Genomic DNA, 12,296 nt, shown 5'->3' with positions numbered 1-12,296 from the left:
ATGCCTCAAAGAAAGATTCAAATTATTTATAGTCTGTCAAACTTCTAGTTTGACAAACTTGTTTGACTGTCATCTATTGAGCTTCTTCCTTTTGAAAATAACTTGAAGAGCAAAGAAAGTACAGTAATAACAAAGATAAGAAATACTTTATTTGTAATTGTTTATTACTGTAACTTAACATTTCCATAAGTAGTTCCAAGATGAAAATGTAAATTTAAACAGACATTAAAATAAAGAGAGAAAAAAAAACAAGAAAATCCTGCTCTCATGCTGAAGGTTATCATTCCTCTCTACTTTATGTCACAAATGCCTTCATGCTTTTGTAACTTGTTGTTTTACCTCAAAACTATGTACATGAAAATTCAAAATAGCATCACCATCAGTGTTCAGCAGCAATTAAAGGCAAATTCCTTAAATAGAGATAGAAAATGAGAGATAGGTGCGAAGATAAACCGTTCAGGGAGGTTTTCCAGTCTTCAAAGCGAGTTGACTATGAAATCTCTCGCTTGCAAATAATGATCGAAATGGCAGACTGTTTCATCGCAGAAATAAGGACGGGACATCGAACCATGGCGGCATATTGGATACCAAACTTCAACAGTAACAAAAAATCATTCATTACTCTCAATGTCACCCGACGGTTCATTTCACGCTACCATAGTTACCCAAAGATACAGAAAGTATAAAAGTTATGAGAAAGGAGAGAGGTTATCTCCTAGTTAGGGTTGCAGTGAGATGGAAGTAGCATGTAAATGAGTTACAAACTTTATATTTGTATTGCTATGTAAGTTACTCATATAAACACCACAGTAGACTACTCTCTACTACTTTCCTCACCCTAGTGGATTAAAGGGTACTAGTTTGAAGCAATTAATTATGTACAGCAAGTAGTGAACTATAATTCCATTCATTATGTACTGAACAAGCTGATAAGTTCTCAAGATGGACCACAAACTCTATTTACAACATTCGCACAAGTAAAAAAAATGAAAAAAAGTAAACTAAAATTAGTTTTGATAGTCTTTCGAAGACATTGTTTACATATTTACAGTTCTTTTGAGAAGGTTCAAGAAGTGAGGTAGCCCTAAGGACACTGCTGATGCTTTGTGAATTCAATGCCATTCATATATATGAAATAAATACATACCATATCTTGCATAGGAAATATGTCACTGTAAGGGCAACTATATTAAAACTTATTTTATGGAAGGAATAATACTGGAGAGATGATCTGAAGGAATCAGTTTTGGAAGTAGAAATGCACCACTATATATTAAAATAAATGTGAATGTAATGGATTTAACAATAACACATTGTCTTACTGTGAAGTCATTTTTGCTCATTCAAAATTTAATTGCAGATTCCAAGTAGTTTGAAGTTACATCTTTTATAGTGCCAATTTTTTATCATTTTTCGGTGAATCAGTTTAAGCGGCATGACTCGTAGGTCGGAACCATATATTTAATGTTAATGAATGCATCTTGTCCACCATATGTTTCAAAGGCTTCCAGTGTCTCCTGAATCAAGGTACCGACGTTCTCTCTTCTCTGTTGTCCGTAGTCGATGCCATCACCCAAGTTGCAATTCATGCTGATAAAAATATTAAGGACGGGCAGAATTTGTCTGTAGTAGGGCACGAGCGCTTCACCAACCAAATCGGCTGAAACAACGAGGTGCTGGAGGACTTTAAGTGTTGTACAGAGTACCTGTTGAGAAATCAAACCAAATTGATATAATCAAAACATTGTTTCTATGTAGGTAATTAAGTGCCTCTGGTTGGATCACCGAGCCAGTATCACTTTTATGGTCTGGTCCACCCCTGTAAATGACAGTGCACCTTTTACTCCTGAAATATCAAACATTTATACGTTCTAGTCGTTGTGTGACTGTGAAAGAAATGGATAAACTATGCAAACTTTGTACATCTTTTCAAACCATCTGAAGGGTGAAAGATGCTCTATGGTAATAGTTCATGAACAACACAATCAGCTCACATTGATGATGGCTAGTAGTCTTCCACAAAAATTGGCAGAAATGTAGCACAGTGAACTTGACATACACAACTTATTGCTGAAAGCCTTTAATCCATCATTTATACCAATAATGGTGTTAGCTATTGAAATATCTTTGAGTAAGATGAAAGGTATGGCACAGAATTCCGTGGTAAGCTTTGTGAGACCTATGAATTATATTGTGGCTTGGGCCATACACAGTGACCACTTGGTCTAGCAATAACCACATAGGAAACTAAAATGCAGCATGGTCTTGCTACAGAAATGAAAAGATGTTTTAGGCCTACCCTTACACACATAGAACACTAGCGTTTCATTTTTGTTTTACGATAAACAAACATTGATATTGCTATGCAAAGTTAAATCTAAATCTTCCCTGACAAATGTGCGTACCATTTTGCACAAAACAGAAGTTGGGGGGGGGGGGGGGGGGGTTGTACTGTAGGATGAAAGACAATAAAATAGGAAAGCTACTTACTTTAGCTTCTCTTAATTCTAAAGCCTTCTTGATAGGGATGATCAGTTGTGGAATGACACTTGTGATTTTGTTGCCTCCATGCTCAAGCATGTCATGAACACCTTGCCTAGCAAAGAAACCATATGGATGCTTGGTCTCTCGAAGGCCATCAAAAAACATCGGGAGGTAATGGTGATAATCCAGTTTTTCAATTTCAACCTGAAAGTACAATTCAATATATTGTAAAATAACAAACCAATTTGAATTCTATACTATGATAAAAAATAAATCATAATAAATAGCTAGGGGGTCAAACCCCACGTTTTTAATGCTCACATTCTCTGCTTGATTAGGTTTAGATCTACTATGACTGGCAAATCTCTTTACAGTGGCCTTGCAATGTCAAAAGATGACATGTTTGTTTACCATATTACAGTAGGAATAAACTTCATGTGAATTTGTTTTGTGGTAGGCTACGGTTCTATGATATCCTTCAACAAATGAAGGGTGGCCATGAGTTGCCACTGTAAAAATGATTCTTTGGTGTTACATTCGAAAGGTGAAAATCTGACATGATAAAGTGATGTAGGCCTAGGCTCTCACCATGTTCGCTATGAAAGGCTTCAGTCGGACACTTCAAATTCAATCTCCAGTGACCAATTTTCTGGAATGCTTACAACACTCCATTTCTTATTCTATAGTTAATGTAGCCTTCACTAGCCAACCGAAGATACAATCGACGTTCTGCTTGCCCTGTGTAGTTTAGTCCTTCGTTTACTCAATCGAACCAATGTAACTTATTTAGGTTAGGCCCTAATGGCCTAATCAGCCTGAGCTAGATTATGCTCTTTAGACATTTTGAAAACAAGGACAAATGAAATCACTAACTTACCTTCCATGCGATTTTGTTTCCCTTGGTATCGTGTTCCAAAGCAATTGGAAGGTCGCCTCTGTTGTAGAATTTTCGGAAACTTGTCTGTTTTACTAATGGATTCGCCTTGAAAGCACCGGCTGCAGGAGGAGGTGTCACTACAGAATTTTTCAATCGTGATTTCACAGAAAAGGCATCTGCAGTAAGAGACTTGTTGTTTTCTTTAGCCTTGTCCGTCATTTTATTCTGTGGCATCCTGAACAAGAAATAACAAGCAACCTAGAAGATTTGTCTGACTTGATGTATGGTCTTTACTCTTTGCCTTTTGGATTGTTGAGCCGTATCACACTTGTATGTAACGACAACAACGTAACTTATGCGTGCGTAATTTACGTAGTTATGTGTTCGCACGGTTTTGTATACTGCAGATGGCGTGTACAACAATATATGGCCGTGATTCGGTAAACAATCAGTTACTATGGTAATGACCTAACCTGCGTTGCAGCCGTTGTGGTTAGTCTCAACCTCTAAGTCGTTTGTGAAGGAATGGTCTTTGATTCTAACAGAAAGAATCATGTATTGATCGCAAAATCTAATTATTCTACTGACAACAAGCTAAAGGTAGAACTAGAAAAGGAAGAAATAGACAGGACAAAGGAGAGACATTAAATAATTTGGTTGAAATTATGTAATAGTATTGACATTATCAGTGTTTCTCCAACATTTGCTAAGAGTAAGAAGTAAGATAATAACACTTTCTGAACACAACTTGACTCTAGACTTTCAAGCATCTTCCTCAGCTATTTTGGTTTGTAAGATATTCACCTTACATATAGAAATAATTTTCTGGATGCTCCATTAATGCTTATTTGATGGTGAAGTTCTCCATTCTCAACCAATAGGCTTATACGTTCTCTTAACTGAAGATAAACGACTGGGCACAATTGGTTCATTTTGACATTAAAATAAACATCATCATTGCTCTCGACAAATTTGTCACAATGCATTGTAAACGTGTCATTTAGGGCCATGAAAGTCTTATATGTTCAGCACCTGAGTAACTGACCTTCTGTCATGATCTAAGTAGTCCAGTCGCTTGAATTGATGTTCATCAGTTGTTTAAACATTTTTGGAAAGCCTGTTTTCTTTATAGACAAGACTATATGGAAATACCATCTGGTCTGATCAGATGTTAGCAGTGTTTTTGTTAACAGTTACAACATATCTTATTTTACTTTTGTGCGTGCCAGAGTAGCACCCTTCTTTCAATCAGCCACTGATGTTGTATAGATCATGTCGAGAAACGTCAAGCGATTTTGATTCCAAAGACTAAGCGAAATCCTGTATCATCCACCGGTTTCAACTCAATACTGATGAAATGGCAATATAATCGGATGTGAGAGTGCATGAGCATACATTACACGTAGCAATATACGGTTTTGATGGCTCCTTGAACCAGGGCTCAGTTTGCGGGTCCGACATTTTGAGCCAACGGTTAACAATATATCTGTCAAGTAAGATGGCTGGACAGAACTTTGTGGTTTTCAATTCTATGATTTTTTTTTGTCAAGTGCAGTTAAATCATAAAATAAGGATGAAGGGCCCCACCTCTCACTCTGAAACAATAGCTACGTCACTGTGAATGAGGGACACTAGGCTCCTGTCAGTCTTGTATCTAAAGAGAGTTCCCCTTCATTTTTAACACCTCTCTGTTTCAATTTAAAACAGGCATGAAGTTTAAGTTCGCCAAGATTTTAAGAAAATGCTAATAAGTTAAGTTCCCATCGAAGTATCCGTATAAAGTAGGAAGCCTGTTTGAATGCGAAAGGTATGCGAACTGCGATAACTGAATCGGATGACTAGGAAACGTAATCTGCATAACAAAGGAAAAGGATTTTGTCTATAACCAATGGAATGTATTTGTGTTTCGACGAGTTAGCATGATAGGCCTATACTCGTCTGGTTTTATACTGCTCGGTGTAAACGTGGTGCTCTGGTCGCCTGTATAACGCTTCTAAATTAACAAGAAGAAAATACAGTGCTAAATAAGACGAGAATACAGTGCTAAATAAGACAATTATAAAGGTCATTTCACGGATCAATATGTCGCTGGTTTATTTCGAAAGAGCGGGAAACTTGAATATGATGACAACATTGTATATATGTACAAATTCATTGAACATACTTTGATATTTTAACTTGACGAGCAACATTGTCGCATTCCTTTGAAATCTGACCTGCTGACATATCTTTCTGAATGGTTTTTAGTTTCAGCCTAACGAAATTTTAGTGAAAGTGAAGGGAACCGTTCATGTAAGTTAAATAGCATATATACTTCTCTTTTACTTAACGTCTGTCATGTACGGTAATACTTCAAATTGTCAAAGATATTTATTATACGATATATAATATACGATATTCGATATACATAAGATATATATATATACATGTATATATATATATATAATTATACATATATATACACACACACACACGTGCGTATGTGTGTTCTCTATTTATAGTTACCATAGAATTTTGAGCGACGTAGACCATTTGAGACCCCAGAACTTAGTTGAAATACATGAAGGCTTATACTATAGGACAAGGCCCGACAAGGATTTTCACAGCAATGACTTTCCAGAGGATGTAGAGCCGCCGACCCACATGTTTCTGGGCCCCTCAGTGTATTATGGAACTTATTGGGCTACAACAGTCCTGCTATTTTTAGAATCACGATAAGTGTATTAAATGCTGGAGTCCCGTTGGGCAGTTGGGGTTCATGAAGTGATTTGTAATATTGCAGGTGAATTTAGTCCGAAGATAGGATTTCAATAATAAACAACATAAATCGAAAGGAAATCATTGGCGCAACAAAAGAGGGGGGGGGGAGAAATAGCCCCCCAACTTAATCTCGTGGTGTGGCTAAGCACCTTCCCACTTACAGACAGATATTATAACAGTCGTTTTGCACAGTATGTTGACATAATTATATCTGAACATGTATATGCGGGACAACCCGGATACACAGTCGAAAATTTTTCAACATCAAAAAGTGAAATATATAGCAGGCACCTCTATTTCCCAAAGGGGAGGGCACACTCTTAGACCCGGCTGCCTGGACGACATCTTAACCCCCCCCCCTCCCCCTCATGAGAACGAAGAAAGGTGGCTGCGTCCCTGAGTGAAAGCAGAATTATAAACTAAACTAGCTCTGAATATGAACGAAAGACTGACAGTCACTGTTAAATTGTTAACAACTTTACAAAGACATAAGATAAGCGAAGACCAATTTGTTGTCGTGAAAAGAACTACAAATAAATATACTAGCTATATTGATACAAGTTAGATTGTCGGATGTGTAAAAAGGTAAAACCAGCATCCCGACTTATTAAAAATAAAATCGTTAGTGACTCTGCCACAAAGTTTCTTTTAAAGTCCGGCAGTGATGATTCGGAAACCTCTATCGGTCGCTTTGCACTCATTAACAACCATCAGTTTTCTGTCCAATGTTATCCTTTCTAGAAATACTCCTAAACTGGCAAACCAAAACTGAGGTCTATAGATAAAAAGATAAACCCGGTAAAACAAGCATTATCAAAGTAATAAACTACGGTACTAATTAAGACCTTAAAATTTATTCACTTAACATAATATGGCAAAAATGTTTCATATCTTATCAGAACAAAAAACACACAAAAAACACGGTTTTAACTCTGGCCAAATTAAATCATTATTTGCTCCCCTGCTCACTTACTTGTCTCGACCCTACTGCTGCACTCATCATATATCTCGCCTATTAACTCGTATCTGCGCGATTCCCAGTGCGATTGAAAATTGCTACAAGAAATGGCTGTACATAAAGGATATATCTTAAAGGTAGAGGTGATGATGACAAGGAGGATGGTAATGAGGGCGCAGTTGTAAAATGTTACCACTAATAAATAGGGTAGATAGATGAAGAAAGTACAATCGCAGAATCGTGACAGGCCCGTATAGTCGTTTGTAAATACCCACGGCATGCAGAGGATTTTTGGCGTGAAAACATATATACAGACATTTAGACGACAGAATAGGGTGTTTTCAAGAGATAAATAAAATTCACATATATCTGATGAATCAGAGTTGAAGTATACATTAGGCGTAAACAACGGAGGGGGAATGGGGCTGCGCCGAACGGAAATCCGCTTAGTTTACATCGATCAATGTACCAAACCGTTGACATTGTTGTTTGCTCCATAGGTCAACATTGTCCCGATTAGGGGAACTTTATATACGAGCTTGCTATTTATGCCATAAGTTATTGAAAGGTATTAAATTGCACTCCACTCGTTGCATCAGGAAAACAGCTTACTGAACGGCAATTTCAAGTCGATATTAAAAGGGGACAGGGGGGGGGGAGGGGTGGAGGTGTTTTAACAGCGACAAATATACCTTTTTATTCAAAGAAATTAGTAACTCCTCTTATGGCATGTATGTTTGTACTTAAAAATCGCTTCTAGAAAATAAGAGATAAAATGCGACAGATCCCGAGGGTCCAATAAACAGGACCGTCTCAGCCAATCATAACCTGACGGCTTAGTACGGCTGTAAGCATGAACCAAGCTACCGTTCGCGTATACGTACCCTCCCCCCTTCTCACCCCACAAACATACACAACAAACTTACGTTTGTTGACCCCTTACTTTTCAAGCCTCGAATCCTGGCCTGAGCAGTCATTGTCGTCTGTCTCAACAAAGTTAGTTAGCAGTGGCGTATAGTAAGCGTGGGCCGGTCTGCCCGGTTACCAGCCACGGGGGTACCATGCCACAGCCGCCCTCCAAAAATATAATCAGTTCAATTAAAGCTTTGTCAAAGATGGCACCATTTTGAATCTAAGCCACGTTACAAAAACATAAAATTCTCAAAGGGTGAGGGAGGACACCCCTTAGGCACCTGCACGAGGTGACAAAGGAAGGATCCGCCGTGTACCAATTATGTAAGTACTCCACTGTTAGTTAGTCTCTAAACCCGGCCATAGTCCTACCCACACGGGACAATGCATTTGCATCTCCCTATTCATTCTGAAGCACTCCTTTACAACGATAGACTCCGAGCCTGGATCTGAAAAATTTCGGTCGCCTTCTCATATAGCTTAATATCTTCGTGTAAGCATCGAGTTATGTCGTCATTTGCCATTAATTGTTTTCTATATTCTTCTTGAATGTCATCCTTATTACCATCCAGATATGAACCAGCATTTGCATGGTTCCCTCTACAGAGCTGAAAGGGTTCTTCGTATATTTTCTGAAACATTCTGAGAGAGGTTTCGAACTCCTCAGTCAGGCCAATCACAGTAAATATTTTATCCAAGTTATCAAGAAAATAATGTAAGACTTGTTCTCTCTTCTCTCGGTTGAGATGTAAATGATCAATGCTCGTTGGTTTGGGATCGCAAATCCACGTCTGACTTCCGGACTGGGTGTCACCGTTACTATGGGAACATAACATGCGGGATGTCATTTGGCGGAAATATAAGCTGCACTGTGACAGGGTGTATTGAATCAAAGTCGTATTGCAGGATGGGGTCTGTCCGCCTCGACCACTTCGACAGAAGAGATAATGAGAAATCGCTCTATCGTATGGATCCCTCATCATTGTGAAATAAGAACAATCTCTGTTGGTCACGTGATCGCAAATTCCCATTACTGAGTCTCCCATATAGTAATCATTGGGCGAACTGATGTTGTTGAGTAAATTCTCCTGAACTTCAGATACCGTCGAAAATGCAACGACGAGAGGACGATCTTTTTTCGCTATGCGGTATAACTTGAGTAGACAGTCTCTCACGCTGAGTCCACCACTTTTCGGACTATGTAGAAAGGCTAGGATAGATTTTCTATAGGAGCTAGTAGTGTTAGGATAGATATATGCATTCGGTATGAAGTTCCGCAGTTGAACTGACATCGGCAATGCTAAATCGGAAGTGTTGGGTTGGTTATTATTTCTACGATGCAGTACGACTAAACTAGCTTTCTCGATTTGGATTGGCTGGAGTGAGCTGAAAAAGGAAAAGAAATAAAGAAAGTGAAAGCCCTTTACAAACCTTTGAGTCCGTATATAAGCTATAATTAACTTGCAGGAGGGAAAGGAGTAATTATAATAGTAAAATCATTTCCAAAAACAAAAACATGCACGGTCTTATAGATATTACTCAAGGTTACGAAAGTGAAGAACGAGGAGTGGCTTGATGTCAGTACTCAGTCCTGGCCCTATACAGGGGCGTATCCAGGATTTTCCAATGGGGGGGGGGCGCGGGGCATGAATGATCGCCGTCCTGGGGGATGGGTCTAAGGGGAGGGGTGTACAATTTTTGCTTTCAAAGAAGGGCTGAAATGCAAAATGGTGTCATATGCATGGGTGGCGATCCGTACTTCCGAGTGGGGGGGGGGGGGGGATATGACCTTGTTGACTATCTAAGCGTAGCGCCACCATGAGTTGGCGCGAAGCGTATGAGAAAATTTTGGGATTAACAAACCCTCTAGATGGCCGGAAACGGCACTTCCCGAGGTTTCCAAGCGGCATATACCCAACTTTAAAATAGGGATGTCATGTCCGAAATATCTCATAATCAGGATCCAAAATACTTTTTTTTTAAATTTCGGGTGTTATTTTGGGAAAATTGCCCCTGTCAATCTTGTTTCAGGCGCAACGTTAGAATGTTCGAGAGCTCTGTTATATTATTCGATGAAGAAAATGGCCTCATGCAGGCTATTATAGGCCTATACACATGCAATACACAATTACACATAGTTACATTCCTAGGTACCGATTGCTAGGGCATCCAGGTGAAACGTGTATTAAGCATTACCCTGGTTACATGAGATTCTCAGCTGTTCGAGGGAACATGTACGTGTGTAGGCCTACTATAGGGCCTATATGAATACTATGAGGATGCATATATGTACTATATCAATACCGTGGGCGCAATAATACATTTTGTTGTTATAGGGCCAATGAAGCCTACAGTCAACTATTTTTGCTTTATAAAGACGCTTTATTTGAAAAGATCGCACTGCGTTTATGGTAGGCGAGAAATGAAGCTAAAAAAGAGCCGTACATTAACGAAGATGCATAAATGTAGGCATGAAAATATTCTTATCCCTGGCATTTGGTGGGGGGGGGGGGATACGGTGCATTACATCCCCTCCACCCATTTTCATGGGGGGATATATCCCCCCTCCACCCAGGATCGCCGCCCATGGCCATATGTGATCCATTTTTCGACCTTAATAATAAGCAACATTTCCAGTAAATATGGACACAAAATGCACAATTTAGTATGGCTGGCATGTCATTTAGTGTTTATAGTGATAATACAAACACAATTACCATCTATGTTTCTAAAACTATTATGCCGCCGAACTTCGCCAGAACCTTTGTTTGGCAAACAAAAAATAAAGCATACGGGAGGGGGGGGGGGGGGGTTGAGCGATCACCGACATCTCACATAAAGGTCGTCATCAATTTTTTTTTTTTTTTTTTTTGCTAAACTTTTTTTTTTTTTGGTGACGGCCAATAGGGGGGGCGCGCGCCTGTTGCGCCCCCCTGGATACGCCCCTGCTATATCCCACTCAGCCCCTAATAATGTTAGTTCCCTGTGGTACCAGTGATCATTAAAGAATGATCAGCCAATTCAGTTTCCGCATTAATTTTACACAACTCGATATTTACGTGCACTTGCTATAACATATTAATATGTATATTATATTCCTATTATAGTTGTAATATATCAACAATGAATCACCTGGCATGTATCATAGTCAATGGACATGCAATTCAACTCTTTGCAAAACTATTATGACGATTGTCAAACCTACCTTGGTTTTTTAGACTGTAAAAAGAGCAGACCGTATAAAAGAAATCCCACAAAACAAAGTATAACGCCACGACATGCCTTTCTTGGAGTCATGGCAAGCAGCGCCATGGTGACGTCAGAGTGAGAACAATTTGAACAGATGAGACAGCATAGTCCAAGTGTTTCCCTTTTCCTTAAAGTTTCAACGATTGTCAGTGTAGTGGTATAGGCATATGATACAGTGGTTGAAACCTTGCTATGTATTCGTGTTAATTTATTGTCTTGAAAGCTTCACAATGCTCATAAAGAATATTCCTATCGGTTATTGTAATGTAAAGTTACAGAACGAAGTTAGTTATGACAATACAAATATTCTTTTTATCTGAAATACACTATTCCATTTCACGATTGGGTAACCAAATTTAATAGCCATTCCGTTTGCTGTATATTTACTAATTGGGAGTTGGGTTTAAGCTGAAAACTACGGTGGTCGTGAAAGAACAGATCGAGACATCGCGAATAGGTTGACAATTTTTATCAAGATGTCATGTTGAAGAAAATATCATGTTTCTTAAGTTGTCAAATTTGCTATGTAACGCAACATTTCGACAATACATGGCAATGGATGGTTTGTCAAATGTTAATTTTTGACCTGTTATGATTTATCTATCTAGATCGGGTAATTCAGCAATTCGACAATATTTATGCAAATTTAGTCAAGGTGTCATATTAATACCATATCAATGAAAAACATGTTATCTTTGACATAATACCAAGGTCAGTGCAAGTTTGTGTTTAGTTGTATAAGAGGAAACTAAAAATTGGCAACTCAACAAAACTATGTATATTTATCGCGAGGTCTTGTTATTGTAACCAGTAACTTTAAATCTTTCATGTCTTTTAAGGACCACCGTAGAAAATTCATATCGAATCGTCTCGTACATCCTACAGTAAATTGCAATGAGTATATAGTTAAGGGACCATCTCAAAATTAAAGTGTGTACGTCCTCCTGAAAGTTTATAACCATTGTCGAAAAATATCCCTAAATTGATCTTATCAAGTGGCTATTTTTCCTGCCTCGATGTTGAAGAGGATGAGATAAACTTGACCGATGGTCTAAA

At 38.5% G+C, this 12,296-nt stretch overlaps 2 protein-coding genes across 7 annotated transcripts; both read right to left on the bottom strand.

The window, feature by feature from the left end:
- Nucleotides 1-136: 136 nt before the first annotated feature.
- Nucleotides 137-3,736, bottom strand: LOC139975379 (parkin coregulated gene protein-like). The gene is made up of 3 exons (XM_071983313.1): nt 3,362-3,736; nt 2,491-2,688; nt 137-1,706 (listed from the first exon to the last, which is right to left on the bottom strand). Exons 1-3 carry the CDS (start codon nt 3,593-3,595, stop codon nt 1,422-1,424), a joined length of 717 nt encoding a protein of 238 aa, XP_071839414.1. The 5' UTR covers nt 3,596-3,736; the 3' UTR covers nt 137-1,421.
- Nucleotides 3,590-11,510, bottom strand: LOC139975375 (uncharacterized). Of its 6 annotated transcripts, none has more exons than XM_071983300.1 (4): nt 11,197-11,510; nt 5,867-9,377; nt 4,171-5,213; nt 3,590-3,967 (listed from the first exon to the last, which is right to left on the bottom strand). In XM_071983300.1, the coding sequence occupies exons 1-2, from the start codon at nt 11,301-11,303 to the stop codon at nt 8,414-8,416; spliced, it is 1,071 nt and encodes a 356-aa protein (XP_071839401.1). In that variant the 5' UTR covers nt 11,304-11,510; the 3' UTR covers nt 3,590-3,967; nt 4,171-5,213; nt 5,867-8,413. The 6 variants fall into 6 exon arrangements, with proteins under 6 accessions (XP_071839401.1, XP_071839402.1, XP_071839403.1 ...); XM_071983301.1 differs by having other exon boundaries at nt 4,576-5,213; XM_071983302.1 differs by having other exon boundaries at nt 3,590-3,955; nt 4,576-5,213.
- Between the last annotated feature and the right edge of the window lie 786 nt (nt 11,511-12,296).

Source organism: Apostichopus japonicus, chromosome 10 (genome assembly GCF_037975245.1).
Source record: "Apostichopus japonicus isolate 1M-3 chromosome 10, ASM3797524v1, whole genome shotgun sequence".
Taxonomy (NCBI): Eukaryota; Metazoa; Echinodermata; class Holothuroidea; order Aspidochirotida; family Stichopodidae; genus Apostichopus; species Apostichopus japonicus.
This window is presented reverse-complemented; position numbering and strand designations above follow the sequence as displayed.

What these genes read in the sequence shown, in the direction of transcription:
- LOC139975375 (XM_071983300.1), bottom strand. Translation starts at nt 11,303, where the DNA reads ATGGCGCTGCTTGCCATGACTCCAAGAAAGGCATGTCGTGGCGTTATA. An exon ending in TTACAGTCTAAAAAACCAAG is followed by an intron (nt 9,378 to 11,196) that starts GTAGGTTTGACA and finishes TTCCTTTTTCAG; the next exon opens with CTCACTCCAGCCAATCCAAA.
- LOC139975379 (XM_071983313.1), bottom strand. Translation starts at nt 3,595, where the DNA reads ATGCCACAGAATAAAATGACGGACAAGGCTAAAGAAAACAACAAGTCT. An exon ending in GAAACAAAATCGCATGGAAG is followed by an intron (nt 2,689 to 3,361) that starts GTAAGTTAGTGA and finishes TTGTACTTTCAG; the next exon opens with GTTGAAATTGAAAAACTGGA. An exon ending in TAGAATTAAGAGAAGCTAAA is followed by an intron (nt 1,707 to 2,490) that starts GTAAGTAGCTTT and finishes ATTTCTCAACAG; the next exon opens with GTACTCTGTACAACACTTAA.